The 22,445-nt window shown below is 31.9% G+C and overlaps 1 protein-coding gene across 2 annotated transcripts in view; it reads right to left on the bottom strand.

Annotated features, from left to right (window-relative positions):
* LOC143198586 (kin of IRRE-like protein 1) overlaps window positions 1–22,445 on the bottom strand; it is a 684,992-nt gene that overhangs the window by 106,178 nt on the left and 556,369 nt on the right. For both annotated transcript variants that reach the window (XM_076407904.1, XM_076407905.1), the window contains exon 4: window positions 12,941–13,084. In XM_076407904.1, the coding sequence (XP_076264019.1) occupies window positions 12,941–13,084 (144 nt within the window). The remainder of the gene's footprint in view (window positions 1–12,940; window positions 13,085–22,445) is intronic.

Raw genomic sequence — 22,445 nt, 5'->3', positions numbered from 1 at the left:
ATTAACAATATCAGAAATTTGAAATTATAATCATAATTTAGTTGGGTACGATTCAAAAATTTTTTTTTGTTATTAACTTGTCATATTAATGTTTATCATAATTTAGGCGGTTATGATTCGCACTTTGTTTTTTCGGAATGTACTATGTTGTATTATGTCTTTGGTTTTTCGTAATAAAATTTTCTGATGTTGTGTATGTATCGTAGTGACCTTTTGCAGTTCATTCAACTCTGTTGGGATAAACTACACTCATTGTGGTGTGAACCGAGAGGGAAAAAATAGGAAGAGAAGTTATCGCACGTCAAATACACATCGTAGAAGGATCGGACAAAGGAAGCGATATTGTCTTTCGATACTGGCGGCCTGTATTGAGTTTTGCCGTTTGAATAGCGGCGGTATCGGCACTTGACCCGGATAACTTTCGGCGCCAGGCTTTTTTTCCAAGTCCAGGCGAAGGCGTACAGTTGTCGACGACGTGAAGGAGATCGTATTGTTGTTTTATGGTTTTTGCGGAGTTCGCTTTTTCAATGCGAAATATTTTTGATATTTTTTGTGGCTTTTTGGCGTCCGCAGTTTTCAAAGTCTTTTTTTAAAGTTCCGTTCGTGAAGTCGAACAGAAAATGGGAATATTTGAAGTGGAAATAAAAGTTTGGTTTGTATGACCATTAGGAACATACAAAACCGGCATAAAGATAATTCTATAGCCCGAAAGCTCTTTGTTATTTTAGTTTTGAACATACGGTACGATCTTTTATTTAAATATATTTTAAATTAACGGTAATTTATTTTATTCAAAACAACAGTGAACTCACATCATCAAGATGTTTGATTTGTTGCCCTGCTGTAAATTGTAAATTCATTTTAGAATCAGAAAATATTTACCTTCTTACTTTATTTTAGTTAAATATAGATATTGCGCTGTATATATCTGATATGCTGTATACAACGCTGTCTGATACGTTCAAAGGTGTAAGCGAATTAGCCTACGAAAATTGTCAGGTTGTCAAACATCTGCAAAACTCTTAACAATATTAGTTATAATAATGACAGGTTATAAACTGCAAACTTTGTCTTGGCGCGTTGTTTGTAATCATAAATTTAACATCGCTGTTTATTATTACTTTGATTGAGAATACTCAATTTCGACAAAACATATTTTGCTTCTAATCAGTTACTTGGGAATGAGACGAGGTAATGGAGGCTCCCTATTGCCAGTAATCTTCGTTAGGGAGATACGCACTTTTATTGTTAAATATTAAGTTGCTGCGGATTTTATTGAAAATATTTTTTAGCGTTTTGCAGTTACACTGATATATCAGAGTAAACTAAAATTATATTTTTGAATACACCGAAAAAAAAACGTCCTCAAATGAAGCGGGTAACAAATCAAGATCATCTTGATGTGACTTCTGTCAGAGGTCAATTATATAAAACGTATAATAACAGGGAGTAGTTTTTCAATATAAACGTAATTTAATATAATTATTTAAGAGGAAACTATTAGTCTGGAATGTACCCATAGAAAGCTTAGAGATATGCTGCTCTTTCAAGGATGTAGAGCATCCTTTCATACAGTGTTGGATAATTCAGGATATAAATCATGCAAAGATAACCTACGAAGAGGTCTAATGGAACGTCCAGACATTGCTTTTAAAATAATATAAATTTAAAATTAATAATATAATATAACAATAAACAATATAATAAAATCCAGGAAGAGTTACTACTCAATTCGTTTGTTTAGATGAGACAGGGATGTTTTAGAATGATACATTGGGTCACTCATGGCGAGATGATAATAAAAATAGTTTGAACACAACAAAAGTTGATGGAAGAATTTAATAATACTTCATTGCAGATATATTGTCCTTCATGTCAGACACATTGAAAAACAAACTGACAAATGATGAAATCATAAATAAATGTTAGATATATTGGAAATTAACAGCTTAGGTATTTACTTCAATTATACTTTCCGACTATGGGATTATGATTCAATTATGATAATTTCAAAGACAGAGTGATTAGAGTAGGAAAAATTAAAGGTAAGTATATACTATTTGATAATTGTAGGAATTCTTATTCTAGAGTTCGAACGATATATGTTCTTAGATGTGTGTCTAATTGTTCAGAATATACATGAACATTTGGCTAAAAATTGCGAGGAGAAAGAATACTAACTGTTTTGCAGATATAGTAAATGCCCATAGGTCGTATGGAAAAGAGTTAAATGTAAATATAATATAAACCAACCCTAACGTAACAACTGTTATTACTCTATAATTAATTGTAATTTTAAGTCCTGCGATAATATATGCATCGGATGTATTTTTGTTTCATTACTTTAATTAGATTACAATTTTGCTGTATGTCAAAACCAAAATGAATGAAAACATAAGCTGATGGGGCAACATTACGACACATTGTGAATTCAGATGGGCTGCGTTCGCTAGTTTATTGAACGGACTATATAATATAATTTTATAATAAATATATAGATAATATTGGCCTTTAAAAAATAAAGGAGAATGCAAATGCAACAAATATTTTTAATGATGTGCCTTCATACTTTTAACATGTGCAGTAGAGATTTTAGTAGGACATATTGCTATCCATATATTTTATTACACGATGAAATAAAAGACGCTGAAGGAGCAGGATACGGCTTATGGTGGGGCAAAGTAGGCGAGACCAGTGGGTCAAACATCAGCACCGTAAAATGGAAAACAAGTCAAGAAATTAAAAAAGTTTTACTGGATGGAACCTGGTGTTTTACGAGATCCCGGCCATTTTTATTGGCTCTTCTGGAGTTATTGGAGTTATTAAAGATTCGGGGTGGCTGGTGTTGTTTGGTTATATATTTTTTCTTGGTCCGCTCGGAGATGTAGCGGTATAAAAGAAGGAAAAAGGCAAACATACTTTTATTGGTTTTGTTTTTATATAATCGCCGTTCCATAGAATCCAAATATTGCAGATTTCCAGTATTTCTTTATCGTTTTTATTGTTTTAAGAAATTTTGTTTTCCCGTTCCATATGATTTTATGGATTGAGATATACCAAAATCGATTTTTTAAAATTTTCAATATATCAGTGTGTATTTCATCCATTCATAAAGTGAGAATATGAGAATCTTCTTTCTATAATTCAAATCTTAACTTAACGAGCATTTTCCAAGAAATTTTGCAAGATCTTGGAATGGTCAAAAGTTAGATAGAGCTAAAATTATATACATACATGGACATACTCGTAACCATGTTTTGCTCGTCCAAATCACAAAAGGGTCATAAGTAAAAAGAAAAAAGGTTTCTTTTCTTTATTTCGGTTTGAAAGTTTGCGGCATCTTTGTGACATGTTATATTTGTTTTATTTCTATTTTTGGGTATAATTGTAGGAAAAATTATTGTTATTTCGTTATTTTCCACAATGTCAAGGTTCAAATAAAATTGATTACTTTCCAAAGAACTCTGCTCTACCCCAGAAATGGGGTTTAAAAATAAATAATGATGAACTTCAGAAAACCTGTTAAAATTTCCTACATGAAGTTTTCGAACAGGAACTTATACTCATTGCATTTCAGACCGATAAGATGATTATAGACCCAAATGTTGCAATTTTTAATTTAATCTTAATAGTAAGTCCTTCATTAAAATTTACATCGATAATTGAATTGAAAGATACAATATGTGTATATTCACAGAATTTCTTAACCTCTCAAAAAGAAAAATATGGTTAGAATGTAAGTATTGGAATCAGTACTTGATCAGCCCAATACTTTTCCATAACTTATATTTCATAATATTATTAATATTTATATTTTCATGGTAATTTCGATGTGTATTCTAATTGTGATCGAGTAAATATTTACCAAGAAAAGGGTTGAAATACATAGTGGTTGTTTATGGTGAAGTATACATTTAATGTGCTGGGATTTTCTTTAGTTTTATTATTAACAATGCAGATTAGAAAACGACCTTGTTTGGGTCATCAAGTGTGCGATGAGCTACCTCACGTGCTAACCATAGTGATGACGAGCGAGAATGATAATAGTCGTATTGGTATATCACAATTACGTTTGATAGTGACTGGAATTGAAATGGATAGTGAAAGAGTGATTCCGCAGGAGCAGTGCTACTGAGAACGAGCATCATTTCATTAGAATTCGGAAATTGATTTAGTGCCAATAAAACAGTGCAGTTTTATTGCATCTTATTGTTAGATCAGTCACTTGTTTTTACAATCCGAATGGGGAAATTGATTGACGCGAGATCACAATTCTTCACAACCAACAAATAGTGAAGCGAATTATCATTCAAGCACTACAAACGTCTTAATCAAAACAAAGATTTAATCAAAATATTCAAAGCAACATTGGACCAGATACCATCTGACAGCCATAATATTGTCATCAGACATGATAACATTCCTGCAAAACTAAGTACGCTAGGAGGTTAAAATTACCGACAATCGTTCACCGCCCACAAGTTTAACGCGTTATTTAGTAAATTTTATGTTGTTTGAATCTTACAAAGTCGCACCCTATTAAGGTTGAGTATAAAAATACATAATTTAAAATTACCAGTCTGATAGAAGATATATTTTTAAACCATACACAGTTCAGAGAACATCTGTCACCGATCGACAGTTTTAAACAAACTTCTTTGCATCATATTACTATAAGTTATGAACAAGATGATATCCATTTCATCTCTTGTAATTTTGAAACATTAGTTTTTTAACAGCCTAACATAATAATATTTAGTTTTATTTCTACTTGCTATTTTTAATATTTTTAAAAATATATTAAATATAAAACGTTTTACACCAAATTTACTTTGCCAGAAATATTACGAAGAGTATTACACCTATATTTGGAGAAATGTCGCATATATTTGAGGTATATAATTATACGTACTGATATTAAATGAGAAAAAGAGTGCTGTATTCCACACGCAGTTCCCCTATGCGTATATATTTAAGAAATACTCGGCAACCAAGGCGAGTTATTTGATGTCTACAAAAATATAACGTTTTCCTTCACCGAGCAATATTTAATATTGCCGCGGGCTTTTATACCGTCTGTGCATTTTACACGGTGTGCCTTGCATTGTTACTATAGTACCTTCATAACTCAGCGACGTCACGTGGGTTAAACGTGAAATATTTACTCACTTTTACGGTCTTTTGCTCTTTGGCTCTTTGTTCGGTTATCTACCTTTATAACAACTTACTGGAAGAGATCACTGATATTTTTCTTAGAAAGGGAATCATTTTATAGTAAGGATACCATAATAAATTGTTATAAATAAGTGTTATAATACATTTATCTCGTATATATTGCATCTCGTCCACTGACTTTTGTATTCCTTTAAAAACAGTGTTTATTTATGTTGTGGGAAGTCATTACCTTGAACAAAATTCTTTTTGTCGGTCAATCAGTAACCGCATTTTGTCAGTCCTTTCAGTAACGTCATTTTGCGTGTGTAGTTATGAACCTGTGAGTGTGATTTCTCCACTGGTACATTATTTTGTGATTATTCGTCTAAACGTTTTATTTTATTTCTATTCTTATTATTATTTGCGCATATATTCTGATATTTATCACATACTGCCAATACTGTAGTGATTATATTTCGGCTTTCTAGCCAAAAAGTATCTGCCTTGTAATATATTCACAGCCTTGTAAGATGTAAAGTGATTGAATAAAGTATGATGATAAAGTTCAATCTTTTCATATAGAGGAGTCTAGATGCGATTTGGGTCCATTTATAATTTGTACTTGATAGTTTGCCGGTTACCGTTAGTTATTTACATTTCTTAAACAATGATCTGGTTAAATAATGCGTCAATAAATTTATGTTTAACGTACTGGCAACAATTTTACAAGCATTTTACCATAATATGATTAATTTTAAATAGAATTAGCATAAGTCTAAAGTGTCTACGAAAAAGCAGTTTCTGATGAGGTGAGTACAAGTTGCGAAAGGATCGCAGATGGACTAGTCTCATGTGATACCAATATTTCATCATTAGAAAACTTATCCTAGGTAACCAAAACTCGGATCAGTAAAAAATATAAAAGCATTTTCACACTATGACACCCAAGGGCGCATCAAGTTAACGGAGGTGTATTCCTTTTCAATTATTTGGTAATACAAATTTTAACCTGTTATTGCAGTCTTGATAAATTCAGTCATTTTAAATTGGTTATCTTAGATTTTTCGAAGTTTTAAAGCTAACATCATTATTATTGTGCCTAAAGAAAATGTATTGGTTAATTAGTTAATTGGCACCTTCCATGCGTTGTATCAATAACAAATATTATATAGTTAATTTAAGAGTGTAACATATAAGTCGTGTTAATTTTCTTAACAAGCGAGTACCTCTTAACTAAGAACGATTTTAATTTTTTAATATATTAGATTAATTAATTGACTTATCATAATCAAACAAAGTGCCACTAGTGTTCATACAGAAATGTTCTGTTATGTAAATATGTTTTGTTATTTTCGCTATATCTTTAGGCCTCTCTGATGTTGAAATTTGCGAACCAAAGGGAAGTTCTTCAATATCATCATTTTCTACAGGAAATCAAAGAATATCACACAATAACATACCCTACCTAGAAATCAGCTCGCTAAAGTAGGAATATGGAATTTAATTAATATTTCTCAAATACAATATCAAAAGGAAACTTTGAATATTTGTTTATTTTAAAACTTTTCTATGTTAAGTATCATTAATGGTGTCTCATCAAATGTTTTAACCATAATTTTATCATCACTTTAAAATCATTCACTTCTAATCTCATTTCAACAAACATATTTAACATTGTGTTGCTGAAGCGAAGATGCAATTAATCAGTCAAAATATATTTGAAGAAAATAATACTGGTATATATTTTATACTTTTATCTTTACACAAAAATATAGATACTAATTTTTTTTAGCTTTTGTATTTATCTTGCATCTAAAAATGCCAGAATTTAAGGCTCTAGGATATAAAAATATTATTTTTTGAGGCATTTTAATTGGTATAACAAACTACTTACGAAATAAGAATGTCAGGAGATAGGAGGAAAGAAACAGATATAAGCAAAAATAATAACGTATTAACTTTTCTTGTCTTTACAAATCTATATCGAAAAACCAGTATTTCTTTCAGTCTATTCAAGAGGACATTATTTTTCATTAAGCCAACATCCCAAATCGGTTTAGGTCAAGGCAAATATTTGGACGGGAGAAGAAGGTGGAAAGCCTAAGACAACACTTACCGAATTATTAGATTACGACCGTTTCTGATGTGTTTGGGATTAGACGACGGGACGGTGGAAATTGAAGAGGTGGTCGAAGAAGGAGAAGTGGGAAAAAAACTTTCTGGAAAATCAATGATGATACTTTATCAAGCGGTAATAAGTCTATCGGAAAGGTTAATCTGTTTCCATTTCGATTGTATTTATTGCTATCGGTTTGTTCGTTTTGGGCGGCTTTAAGTGAATGGTAACCGTTTTCTTAAGTGTTATGTTGTGTTTATGTGATTACCTGGTAATAAAAATGGTTTTTGGTCATAAATTTTAATGGGTGATGAAAATTATATAATTTTGAGTAATATTATGATAATTCTAACTGTATGAAGCTCTAGAAGCAGCAGGTATATCGATATCAAAGTGAGTGAAACCAGCGATTATTCAGAATAGTAACGTTTCATTCCTATGAAACAAAAACGGAAGAGCACCAATAAGAGTACAACTTCGAAAAATAAAAATAAACTTTTTTAATAGACGAAGAAAATTTGCTCAATTCTGAAAAAACGTATTCTGGGCAGCAAAAGAATACAATTAACAAAAATGTATATTTGATATTAAAATTATTTCAAACTAACCTAGTCTCGTGAAAACTTTTGTGTCCATGATATGAATATCTAAGTTTTACAGAAATTATTAGTCATATGACTTTTTAACTGATTTAAGCTTATGGCGATTGTTTAGTACAAGAGTATATTTTGTTTTATTAATATTAATATAATGAAGAAGTTATTTCTCGTAAAATTTTTATTTTATATGTTATATGCTATCATATGGATTTATAAACCCGCGGAACGAAGATAATTAGACCAGGCAACTTAATATTATCACCAATATGTCTTTTTTGCAGTAAATAACACTCGATAATGGTATAGCAAACTCTAATTATTTGCTTGGCCATGTATTGTACATAATATAAAATTAATTAAATTAACAGTTTTAGAAATATGCCGTTTTTAGCATAATTTATTGTGGCCCGATTCTCATTTTTTCTTCCTGTATTAATAACTTGTACTACAAATGTGAATCATAATTCAGTCTCTTATGATTCGAAAAAATAAGTTTCGAAAGAACCACAGTGGTATTCACTTTGTCGTGTATTGTAGGCATCGTAAAACTGATCAAATTAACAATTCTAGATATATGGAATTTTTCGCATAGTTTAGTAAAGCACGATTCGCAGTTTCTCTTCTTGTATAAACATTAATCATAATTTGTTTGCTTATGATTCGCATTTTGCTTCTTGGATATATATTTGATATTAAATTATAAAATACCCAAATATGCTGTTATTTCAGAGGTCAGATTCATTGAGTCTGTGGTTTAGTGATCTTTAGTAGTCAATTAAATCCTGTTCGGGTGAACTACACTGATTGTGTTGTGAAAGGCTTATAACTGGCAAATACTCCTCTGCTGTTTTCGTGGTTGGGTTTATAGTTGATGCAGTAGAACTAGAAACCTGCGAGGATAAGTATAAGCCAGTCTTGAGTACCCTTGGCTTATTCAATGCCTGTTATGGAAGTCAATATACACAGTGCATCAATAAAGTGTTAAAAATATTTCTGTGATTTTTTTGCTGTTCAGAAAAATATGTAGTACTGAGATTTACCTCATTCATATATTATCTATATATTATCAGTAAAAAATGATTATAGAGTAAAATTAACTCTGATTGGACTAACCCATACTCGACAAAGATAAATCTTTGAGTTGAACAGTAACTTGATGGTCTTAATGGGAGAGTCCCCATTAGGCAGTGGATCTTGTCTAGATAATCCTTAATTCTCCAAAATATTTATTTACGTTTCAACAAATAGAGTGTGAAGGTTTTATCACACTATAATTTTTTTTATTCGTGTCTGAATAAGTTTAGGTTTTCCGATTAACCGTTTTCCATATTAAAATATCCCCCATTCTATATGGAAAAAAGGGCGAGGGCCATTTCTCTCACGTGGGCTATGAAAGAACTTCGCCCTCGTCTTTTATAGTTCTTATCCTTCGCCGGACGAAAACTAGACCGTTCCGAATTCACGGGAAACCGAAACCAATTCGGTAAAAAATATTATTTCTCACCCTCCGGCCTCCCGAAATGATATAATATGACGTTTGTGTGGCTTCTGATATTTTCCTTCGGTATGTGTTTTGTGCGGTTCGAACCTCGATTGGCGAGGGTTCGAAATTGGTCGTTATTTTCCGAATGGGTAGTAAAAACAATTCGTTGCAGACGGAGCTATTTATGTCCGTTTTCTCTAGTCACCACTTCAATAATAGATAGCCTGATATATGGCCCGTACTTTTTCTGTTGCTTTTTCTATATGAGGTGGTAAAAAGTATTGATGCATATCAATTTTTATGGGAACGTTTTCTGTAGTGAGTTATCGGTTGAGTATATTGCCGGTTAAGATAAATATTGTACATTTTTTTGCTTTATTCGTCGAGACATTCTCACATTTGAGACAAAATAAGTTAATTTGTACATATATTGTTATATTTCTGTATTTTATATATAGTTCTCTCATCAATCATTTCTATTGTCTTATTATTAACTCTTTTTTAATGAAAAAATATCTTTTATTTCTTTCATATTTTTTTTGGTAGTTAAAACTAGTCTTTAACGTAGATTTTGTGTGATGGTACAGGGCTTTAGGTCTACTGAATAGTAGTGGATACTTTGAGTAACGTATTGTCGGAAGTTTTCGAATCATTGAATGATCTTGCTATTTAAAGTGGATCGGAACTAAAATCAGTTAAATGAAGCCGTTTTTGTTTAGTTTTTGAAACTGATGATCTATCTAACATGATTTGCTTGTTTATATCTCGTATAATATAGCACGCTTTTATTAGTTAATTAAATATATTATAGTTAGGGTTAAGAAGTCTATTCATTATTAAAAAGTACTGATATTACGGTAAATGTATTTCTACAAAGACCTTTGTAGTAAATTGTACGCTAGAGCAACTAGAACTTAAAATTGATTAAATTAAGAATTTTGAAAATATTCTATTTTTAACATAATTTACTTGGGCACGATTAACACTTTCTCTTTTTTTAACAACTTGTGCAATATACAAGCATTGTAATTCAGTCCCTTATTACTCACAATTTTTCAAGATATTCTCTAATGTCCAGTATTGCTTGCTTGTTTAAATCTCATACAAAGCTACTATTTAAATTATTTAATTTCTGTATTGTGTATTGTTTTCAATTTATTGTTATTTTACATATAGGGTTATAGATATACGATTAAGATAAATGAAATAAAATATGATGCTGTTACAAAGTCACCCATTCTTATTAATACACCATTTTGATCAATGACGTCTAATCTACAATTTGTTTTTACTATATCTCCAAAACTACATATATACTGCTACAAGATAAAATGATTATTGATAGCCTGTGTCTAGGGAATGTATCTTTGTCTGTAATTAAAAAGTGATAATATTATATAAAATAATATATGATTTAAATATATATTTTTATTAATATCATATATAAAAGTAGACTTAATTTAAAATATACTGGATTTTGCGGAGATTAAGCTTACATGTTTAAATTGGGATCCCTCAAAATTGCACACTGATTCGAATAAAAATTAAATCAACTCCCGTGCTTATTGAACGGATATCTGGAGCTTCTGGCAGGAGCCGCACTAAATCCTTTTACGAATCAAAGCGCACGAAAAATATTTTTTGCCGAATTGGTTTCGGCCGTTGCAAAGTATGACGGAAATTCGATGACCTTCAGCATTTGAGGGGTCGAAGCAAACGGACTATAAACGGCAGGGATGACCGACAGATCGTGATATTGCCCCATTCCGTAACCCACATAAGGAAATTTGTTTTCATCTTTTTTACCCTCAAGAGGGCAGAATTTTAATACGAATCACTTAGGATGTATGGATGCTACCCAGATCTAGATAGACCCCATGATTCAGGGTATATTTAAATATGCTTTTAAATTTGATTCCAATGATATATTAAAATATTGGATAAGCTGCATCATATTTTAAATATATTCGTTAAGTACTGTAAAATTGTTTTATTGTTAAAGTTTATAAGACGAAAAAAAGTAATACCTGACAATAACGACATGGAAGACACAGATGTTATTGAAAAGGCTACAAAAATAAAAAAGGCTGCTCATCTATATTCTTAAATGTGGCCCAAATTTTTGAGGAGCTTTGGTATATGGGGCTTATTTACAAACTTCAGAAAATGTTATCAAAGTAAGTTAAATCTTAAATCCTCATATTTTAGCCAGAATAGTTATAGTAGATTGTGCAATAAAATAATCTAAAACAGGTATACTTAAAACGTTTGTTCACTGATAGTTTTTTATCCACTATAAATAATTTTACAAAAAAAGCAAATCAGTGCATTCTGAGTTCACATGGAATTAAATTGCATACAAAATAATTGTGATATAATTGTGATACAAAATAATTGTGAATAAGACCTCCGTCCCATATAATAGGAATATTAAGTATCTTGATGCAAAGCACCTTAAAATACACAAAAGAAATGTATATAAAATATAAAAAATATAGTGGTTATCTCAAATAGTCAGGTATCCGTATATAAAGGTAACCGAATTACAAAAATGTCCTTGATAGGAGAGCGAATAATAGAAAATTGTCTAAAATCTATAATCTATTTTCTCCCTCAGTAATGTTATTAACAGATATTTGTGCACTATTTACAGTGCAGTATAATCCGCAAATCTGCAAATCTGGACTTCTGGCGACATCACTAGTACAGGGATTTCAAATCCAAATCCAAACGTGAACGAAAACATAATGCAAAAAGCGAAACGAAATTCATGTTAATATGAAAAACTGAAGAAATTGCGAATTGAAATTTAATTGTGCGTAATCAAGGCATTTAGAACATGAAATGACGCCAATTCTTAATTACTAGGGCTATTGTCATTTGGTCTTTACATTTGCGTTGGACTTCTCTTTCCTTGCCTTGGTAACGGTCCTTTTCCGTTTCTAGACTTTTTGTAAATAGTTTTACATGATATCAGGACTTTACGTAAATATGGTTCGTTCTATAAAAATGTTTCAATATGATGACTGGATGTGTATATATTTCAATATGATCTCTATTATGTTTATCATGTTGATTTTCACTCCGTTTTCGTTTCAGATTTTCAATAAATTTGTCTAGTAGAATGATTTATGTTTCCTAATTTATATTTACTTTATAAACGTAAGTACAAAATTTGCAATTATTAAAATGTGCGTACAATTTCACACTTAAATATTATTTTTATGTATATATTTGGCTTTTGAAAGGTAATATATATTTTGCTTCACTCAAAATGCTATAATTCACAAACTAGTGATTCGACAGCTGTCAAAATTATACACGCATCTTTTGAGGGTTAGGGTTAACTAAAAAACATATGGATTTAATTCTAGTATCGCCATCTATGTGTCAGGCCGGGGACTTTTAAATTGATATGTTACGTTTGATAATAGTTACCAGTTAAAAAATAAAGTGTATGTACTTGCAAAAAAGTGTATGCGCATAGCTTGCCAGCAGAGCACGGAGGTATCAAAATTAACATATAACATATGCTATATTCAAAATTTTGAATTCTTTAACCTAAACATAAATATAACACGGACTTACCTAAGAACCATTTCAGCACTGGAGGGGGATTTCCGTAATGCGAAACGCATTTTATCACCGCCACCTCTCCATGGAGCGTGGTGAGATTGTGGCCGGGCAGAACCTGCGTCCCATTGAACTCAATTCTCGGCCTCTGCGGCGGCACTGCAAAAACCAAAACCCGTTATTAAAATACCGATTATAAATTTCGACTTGTGCTTTTGTCGTAATATTCGGCCGCTTGCCATTCTACCAGGCTCCCCATTTTCATTTCGACAAACGTCGACCCCGAAATAATATATTAAGCGATTTTGTCATTCGGCCTCGCTGTTTATTATCAGCGTTATTATTTTTCGTAGCCAGTAAACTATGCGTGAAATATATTCCGTCGCACACAAAAGAAGAGAGGGACAGAACGATATAAAATTGAAATAATGCCCAGGATGTACAAATTCCCCCGTGGAAATATTACTTTCCGATTGGGTGTAATGGAAAACAATAAAAAAAGATATTTATTGGAATTTTCAACAGTGTATTTAAATATTTATTTGTTCGCAATATGTATATGTGTTTACTAAATCAATGGATTAGTTTTTATGATCCCCTTACTGGAATAGTAAACCAAACAAGTTCGAATGCTGTTAGTCGCAAGATTATATAGTGAAACGTCTCAAAGAACTTTCAGACAGACGTTAGTGGTTGATGTACCTAGTTGTTCTAGGCGTTTAGAAGAGACGAGAATACACAGAAGGAGAGAAAAAGGTTACCGCATTTCTGATTTTCAAAAATGAATTTACTGAAATAATATGAATCATAAAAACACTTGTTTAGCTAATCAAGATCTATACCGAGGCGGAATATGCAAAGCCATAAAGTCGTGCTATGTATATGGAGGAATCACCGTGGTGTAGAGAATGAAACTGTTACAGCAAAAACTGATAATAGCAACAAAAGTCGTCGTCTTGCTGGGCTACTTATTGATGTTATTGTGAATACCATGCTGTTGTAGCTCAAATGGACAGTTTTGCCGTACGCTTGCCGCTTGCTTAATCGAACGATTACAAAAAACTGACCAGTGATTAGAAACTAACATGGTATTGTTATGCTATCAGAAGGTCGGGTCAAACTTGAAGGAAACTATGAATAATATTATGATTCATATATATTGTAGAAATGTTCCTCAATAAATGCCTTTTTTAGTATGAAAATTATTCATTGTAATGTTAAAGATATGCAGTTCTTTGAGGGATATAAGTCATTCCTTCAGACACATAGAATTTAAATACTCTATGTGACCCACGAATAGGTCTGGTGCAACATCAATACAATTCAATTTATGTATAGATAAAGGTATTTTAAAATGGAACATTAGGCCACCCTTGAAAAGGGGGCTAATAAAACAAGTTTAAAAACAATAAAAGTTGATGAAAAAAAGTAAGTTCATTGTAGATATATTGTTCCTCATGTTAGAAACAGGAACCCAACAAAAATAATCTAACAAGTGTTTGGCAAAGGCTTTAGTTAAGTTATGGTTTGCAAAACATAAAAAAGATACCACGTTAAAAAGTGAATTATTTGAAATTATTACTTGGTAAATATAATTTTGATGTTTAATGTATTTCATATACTTTACTTTTACCTCAAAAATGATACATAGTAGTTAAGATGGCTGACGAATATGGCCACGGATGGTAACATCTTCCTCCCTATCAGTGTATATTCAATGAAATCGTATTGTTATTGCATGTCGCAAGATTTGCTAAAATAGACAGGCAGGCCAAGAAAGATATTTAAGTATAGACTGTTTGGATATGTGGAAAGGATTGTCTAACTCCATCAGGTACACAGAATAAGGAATTAACAAATGGTAGAATTATGAACTAGTGTTAGATTGGAAATTTACAGCTTAGTTATTGACTGGAATATGGGCTAAGAATGCGACAGTGACTGAATGAAACTTTCTGGATGTGAGATCATAATCTGTCAATGCTGACAATACCAAGACATGATGATAATAGTGGAAACTGTAGATAATAGTAGAAACTGTGTGCTGTTAGTTGTAGAATATCGCATTGTAGAGTGTGAAGGATTTATGTGCCTGAATATGTGTGTAATTACTCTAATAAACTGGCTAAAACGTACGAGATGAGAGTGAGTACTAACTGTTTTACCGATATGGCAAATGCATTAGAGAGTATGTATTGCTTAAATGCACTGCATGATTAGATGCGCTATGTCTGGTAAATATGCCGCACCCAGCATAATTACCAGATATAGCGCCATCTGATTTCGACGCTTGATCGACTACAAAAACTGACCGATGATTTGAAATCAACATGGTAGCGCTATGTTGTTAGAAAGTTAGGAAAAAGTTGAAGAACCTATGAGTAATATGTTGATTTATATATATTGGAGAAATATTTCTGTAAATGTCTTTTTAAGGTGAAAAAATATCAGAACAGAGGCAATTATCTAATAATATCATTTTCAGAACTGTACACTTCTGTCTTTTATATTTGTTACAAGTCTAGTATTCATGGAGTTTTGGTCTATTAATAATTAGTTGATAATTACCTCCGTAACTAAATTCATATTAAACGGATCTCGGACGAATTAGTTGCTGATGATAAAACTCGTAAAATATCGTAATTAGTGACCTGGTGGAGAGAGAAACTTTGTCAGCGGTCCAACGGCTAACGATCCTCCCAACAACACCAGCGGACGAACAACGTTGTAGTGAAGCGCGGCCGACCAAAAACAGCTTAATAGATGCAAAACTCGGTTCCGCAACCGGCTTATTAGACCATCGCTAAAACTGAGATAATCTTTATGCAAATTTCGGACGGCGGGAATTTTCCGGTTAATACCGCATTTCCATGCTAATATCAATAACAACATTATGGCCACTTGCAGCCGGTCGAGAGGGGGCGGGTGGAGTCAGGGGTTCGAGAGATGTTGCATGTAATATCGACATTGTTGTCGGCGGGCATGGGTGGCTACGTTGACGTGGCTTGTTTTCCATGAAACTGGATTACTGTACAGCATTAATCGTATGATGGAAATGATAATTATAATGACTTTCGATGTTCAAGTATTTGCTTCAATGCTATTTTGATATTTATGTTAAAAATTGTTTTTATTAAGGAACTTTTAATAAAATACTAGGTGACCTGGTGAATTTCGTGTCACCATGCAATAGGTAGACATATAAAGATACATAATCTATCCAAAGAAGCTCTATATATATACATCGAAATATTGCAACATCAACTGTGAGATTTCGCTCAGTTTAGCTCTCACTTACAACAAAATTCTAATCTAAATAAAACAATTAAACAGAAATACTGTTATCAAATATAATTTGTTTTAACATTATAGTAGAACTAATGCATATATTATCTAAGGACTTAAAACTACATATAAGTACACAGTTATGGAAGTTTGTAGGTTAGGGTTATGTTTGATTAAATTTACAATAACTATTTTCCATATCACCTATGAATTATAGTTCTAGGCAGATTTTTCTATGTAGTTGTATCCTCTGGAGGCCCAGTCCTGTATATCCACGTAATATATTTTGCTTTCATTAGAGATTATATTAACCTTTTACATTTATTTCTTGTGGCTTTCGGTACAGTGCTTTCTTGTAAAGATATTTTGCCTTAGATTGTTCTGTTTATGCCTGTATACATATTTCTTGATAAAATTAGATTTAAATACTGCGTTCCCCTTAGTGTATTTGCCTTATCTGAAAAACAGCTAGTATTCTTTCCCTTCTGATATATTTTAACCAAATACTCATGTATATTGTGAAGAATTACACACATATCTATGCACATAAATCTTTTCACTCTGCAATAATATTTCCTACAGTCATATATTAATTATATATTCACCTTTACTTGTTTCTACTCTGATCATCCTATCTTAGAAATTGGCAGCATTGAATCATATCATATTCAGAACGTTTCATTCAAGTGAATAACTATGCTTTTAGTTGGAAATATATCTACGATTTGTTCACATTTTCACATTTGCCAACTTCTTCTTCAATGTGTCTGATCCAGTTCATCCAAACCGAAGGTGTTATTAACCATTCCTGTTTCCACCATGAAATACAATAAATCTGCAATGAATCATTGATAAATATTATAACTAATAAAACCTAATCAATTTATGCAACATTTGCCTTTTTCGATCAACTTTTATTGTCATAACACTATTTTAATGATATCATCTTGCCATGAGTAACCATTGGGTATATTGGTCCCATTTTGAAATATTATCTAAATGCATAAATTGAAATAATTAATCATTTTGTAATATGCTTTTAAAAAATTTATTATTTTAAAAGCAATATCCTTCTTATAAATTGACCTCTTCGATACTTTTCAGGTTCCTATGAAATGAAGTTATTAAATTATGTTTGTATTGAAAAACTATTCCCTGTACATATCATATATTTAATATTTGATAGAGCTAACATCAAGTTGATCTTGATTCGTCACCCGCCTCGTATGAGGACATTTGTTTTCGGTGAATTCAAGATCATATTTTTGATTTTTTGAGATATTTCAGTGACCGTGTCCGTACTCTAATATAATATGAAAATACTCTCTATCGCATTTTACTGGCAAGAGAGGGTCTCCATTATCTGGTTCCTGTTCAAAGTAACTGATTAGAGAAGCAATCTGTTCTGTCTGTTTTCGGAATTTTCAACCAGAGCAATAATAAGCACATATTCGAAATTCATCAGAACAAGCAAAGCGTTAAAATAGCGTTTGACGGTTTAAAATATCCTATCACTATTGTTTTAAAGAATGTTGCAGACATTTGACAACCAGGGTCCAATACAAGTCGAATGTTACAAACTGATTGGGTCTCTTTTTATTAGTCTAGAGAAGGAGAAATCCACTCCAAGTTTAAAACAAATTTGACATTTTTACAAATTGTATTTGGCAATGTATTCGACGTTATCTATGATGTAGATTGGCTATTTTATTGAAAAGACTATAACAATCATACATTTTGCCGTTTATAAATAAATTATATTATGTGTGATTTTAAGGAGTTAATTATCAAATTACCATATCAAAATAAATGTTATGAAAATAAATATGTTTATAAATTAATATAATATATGTTATTATAGCAGAGATTTTCCAAATTAGTGCTAATTATATTCATTAAAATTTAGTCAGAAGCTTTTTTCATATAATGGGTGAAATTAACATATAACGGCATTTAATTTGGTGATTTTCATACTTTTCAATAATTTTTTCTTTGATTTTAGTTAAGGTTTGATTGGTGACTTAAATTTTTTTAATTATATCTTACAATTTTATCATATATTACCAATTCTTTTATTATAAATTGACTTAAAATTGTTGATTATAAAATAAAAGTATAATTTTGAGTTTTAAATGATAGTTCCCTGTTTTCTTTATCTATTCATTCATCTAAATGGATATTAGATGTTCCGTAGTAAACCTATTAGCGATATTAACCATTAAGATTTTATTATACGACCCTATACTCCCACTGCCGGTCTGTTTGTTGTTATTTTTTTCCCCTGAATAAAATGATTAGTTTACGAACCACGCCCGATACCCGAAGTTATGACCCATATATTCTCATCTCGTGCCACCGTCGAGTCCCCTTTTCGTTTCCGGCGCTTAGCTAATGATGTTAGACCCAATTTTATCTGACCGTTGCTGGACGGCAACCCCATCGGCAAAAACCACGTATGTAAATCGAAGTGCGGATCCGAAATTTGTTTAGTCCGTCAATTTGAAGCTGGGACTATCGCTGGTCCGGCCGAAATGGGATTTTTGGCCGATAAACTTATAGAGGCATCACGGCCATTGTTTTATAAGGTGGCGTGGGGAGGGGGGCAAGGGTGCACGGGAGAGGGTCGTTCGGTCGCGCTAGTGGTGATGGCAAGTTTGGAAAATTGAATTTTCTGATGCCGGAATGCCGGGTCGAAAGGATAACCCAACTATTATATTATATTTTCAACTTGTACAAAGCCGTAGTCGAACTATTTTGAAGTTAGTTAATTTATGTCGGATTGTTAATTATTAAATAAAAATTTGAGGGAGTGAATATTATATTTGGTAGATATATTTGTAAATTTTAGGTTTTATTGAAATAATTTGTTCTCAAAGTATTGTTAATAATATTCCAATGACAATTAAAATAGCCAAATAGATACAATAAAAACAAATATAGTATCAAAACAACATTTGCCGGTTTATAATCTCTAATTATCAAGTCTAACTTCTTGAAGAGTTTAATAGACATTTGGCAAAAGGTTGTGGTGACGCCAGGCATCTTATCGCGAACTGGCCACAGAATAAGATTGACCAAAAACGATCAAGCGCACGCAGAAAAATAGACAGCAGATTCATTCATCTTTCAACGTCCAAGCATCTTACATTCAATCAACAATTATCCATTCAATAATCAGATATACATACATTTTCATTAGTTAATTAGTTGTATAATAGTTAGTGTTATTAATAAATTGTTAAGGGAACATAGTTTCATTCAATAAATTACCCGAAGACCTCCATAAGTGGTGACCCCGACGTGATTCAAGGGTGTTTATGTGTTGATGTTATACATGATAGGCTTCTGTGGTTTTCGTCCATCAGGCTAGTCTCGTGGGATGTCGTCGACCATGTGATATTCATGGATTCCATTCCTCGTGCTACCCGTCCATGTCCATTCTACGTGTCAAGCACTTGTTGAGTGGCTTATGTTGAGCTGGTTTACCTGTTAGGCTCTTTGATCACGTCGGGGTTACCAATTGTAGGAATGTTCGTCGGGTCGGTCGTTCAGTCGCAATGTGTGGCTGTCGATGCGATTGTTTATCCGAACACTCACTACTGTTTTTGGAAAGAATTTTCACGAAAACTAAAAACACTGCTTGAGGAAATACTTGTTTATTTCGTTATTGAATGATATATGCGGTCGACGGGAGAATGGACAGGATATTAGGTTAAGGTAAAGGAAGTACGATAGTGCTGTAGAAGTAGTACTTTTACAAGAGGGTAGAGAAAATAAAAGAGAACGAGACGTCATCATGTTGGTCTTTTATATACTGGAACTGCCTGGTACCAATCAACCGGCATTGGCAACATTTGAACTTGTTGTAGGTGAATGCGTGGTAGCCTAAAGGGTTACTAATTGGGTTACATATTACGATGTATCAGACTGTATTCTATTTTTTTAACCAGGACAAAATGAGAAGGAAAAATCCGCTCCGACTTTAGAGCAATTTTACATTTTTACAAACTACTATTAGCAATATATTCGACATCAGCTATGTCACTATATACTATATATATGAGGTTAGTCCAACTGTTATGTTATATTTTCCACTTATACAAAGCCATAACTAAACAATTTGTAACTTGGTTAATATAAATCGGATTGTTAATTTAATAATTTAATTTAATAATTGTAAATTTTACGTATTATTGTGAGAATTTGTTGACTCTGATATTTTTCATAGATAGCATTACTAATTCTATCCCAATGTCCACTCACCCAAATGGATGCAATCGGAACAATAGGATACAAGTATAGATATATGCGTGAAAACAACGTTTGCCAGTTTATAACCATTAATTATTATATCTAACGTCTTGAAGAATTTTACAAACCTTTGGCAACATGGTTCGTCAATACTAACCCAAATCCAATTTATAGATTAATTTGGTTAAGTGTTCAGACGCATCGGATTCTATTTTATCTCTTTTTAACTACGATCAAATGAGAGGAAACAATCCGTACCCAGTTTAAAAGGAATTTAAGAGTTTTATAAACTGCAATTGGAAATACATTCGACCTTATTTGTGACGTGGATCGGTTGTTTTATGGAACTGGCTAAAATTATGTAGTATATTCAAAATAACAGTGAAAACTCACGTCATCAAGGTGTTTAATATATTGCCTATTGTAATTTGTAAATTCGTTTTAATATCAGAGCATAGTTTCCTTCTCATTTCATTATAGTTGTCTAGTACTTTCGAATATATAACGGAATCTGCCTACGAAATTTGGCAAGTCGTAAAATGCCTCAAAATTAAAATTAAAAATATGAGTAATGATAATTACAGATTATAAACCAGCAAACGATATTTTTGGCCCTTGGCATGTTGTAGCAAATTTCAAAAAAAACTAAGGAAATTCAGGAAAAGTTCAGTAATATCAAAATAACCTGACAAAGAAATACTGCAATGAAGGAAAGAAGAACTACACGTAACATGTTACTTAACAATGGTTAACTAGGTGGATTATACCTCCACGAGATACCTTTATATTAAAAAAACTCAATCCTAACCTTTAAACTATTGTGACTGTATCATTAACTGTAACTTAAGTTCTTCGATAATATATGTATTAAATGTACTATAATATTTAAAAAAAAACGATAACTTATTATAAAACTTATAACATTATTTTTATTTCATTATTTTATTTAGATCGGTATTTTGTTATGTGTCAAAGCCAAAATGAACTAAAACTCAAAGTTGAGGCGGCAACATTGCGACGCCTTGACGTCATAAATTTACATCGCCTGTGTTCACTATTTTATTGAACGAGATTTAGATAAGAATAACTATAATCAAACTATTTTAAACTTCTATTTTGCATTAGAGTTGAAGGATATATTTTAGGCTTTTTTCGGTTGTTTTGGAGTTTTCTTTTTACCAACTAGGGTTTATTTGGATTTAACTTACTGCTTAACGTGGGCTGCGAACCACGGTCCTCGGCATTAAGGCTTCTACCTGGCACTCTTGCCTTTTGGACAATTGTAAACATAAATTTACGACTGTTCCATCAGGATTCGAATCCAGTAGGATGACTGACCTGTCGTCTTGATCACTGCGCCAACCAAACCGGTTTTGGGTTTTATTGTGGGAATTTCTTAATAGCAATGTTTCACAAAGTATTGCTGATTGTACCGCTATGTTCAATGAAAATGTTGATTCACGAGATCAAAATCTAATAACTTCAGTGCATTGCAATGATGCCAAATAGATACAATCGCAAAAAGTATAGCGTCAAAATAAACCGTTAAAACAAGTTAATGTTGTAAATTTAATCGATTTACTTAACTTTTTATTGAAATAACTCATTTGTATGGTAAGAAAGCTAGCGGTTAGCAATTAATAACATCTCAATAAGTTAATAAATGGCCAATAATTCGGATATAAACAACAATAATGTTCTCATGTCTAAAATAAATACCAATTTTTGATAAAAAATATGGCGGGGAGTGATTTATATGTCATATAATTTATTGTATTTGTCTGTTGAAACTTACTCAGAAAAGCTTCGAAATACTAATATTGTTTTAATAATAACGAAAATAAAAACAACGAGACCCATGATTGTAATGAAAAAAAAAAAAACTAGTACAAAATACTTCTTTTCCATTAAGACCAATATCTAAATTACAGATCACTTTACTGTAATGTGGTAGGCCGTGTTGCTTTATTTTTTAAAACACTAT

This window comes from Rhynchophorus ferrugineus, unplaced genomic scaffold (assembly GCF_030347505.1).
Source record: "Rhynchophorus ferrugineus isolate W39M unplaced genomic scaffold, kcgeb_rfMv2 rfM6, whole genome shotgun sequence".
In the NCBI taxonomy this organism is placed as follows: Eukaryota; Metazoa; Arthropoda; class Insecta; order Coleoptera; family Curculionidae; genus Rhynchophorus; species Rhynchophorus ferrugineus.
The sequence above is the reverse complement of the archived record's forward strand: the minus strand, read 5'-3'. Positions and strand labels throughout refer to the sequence as shown.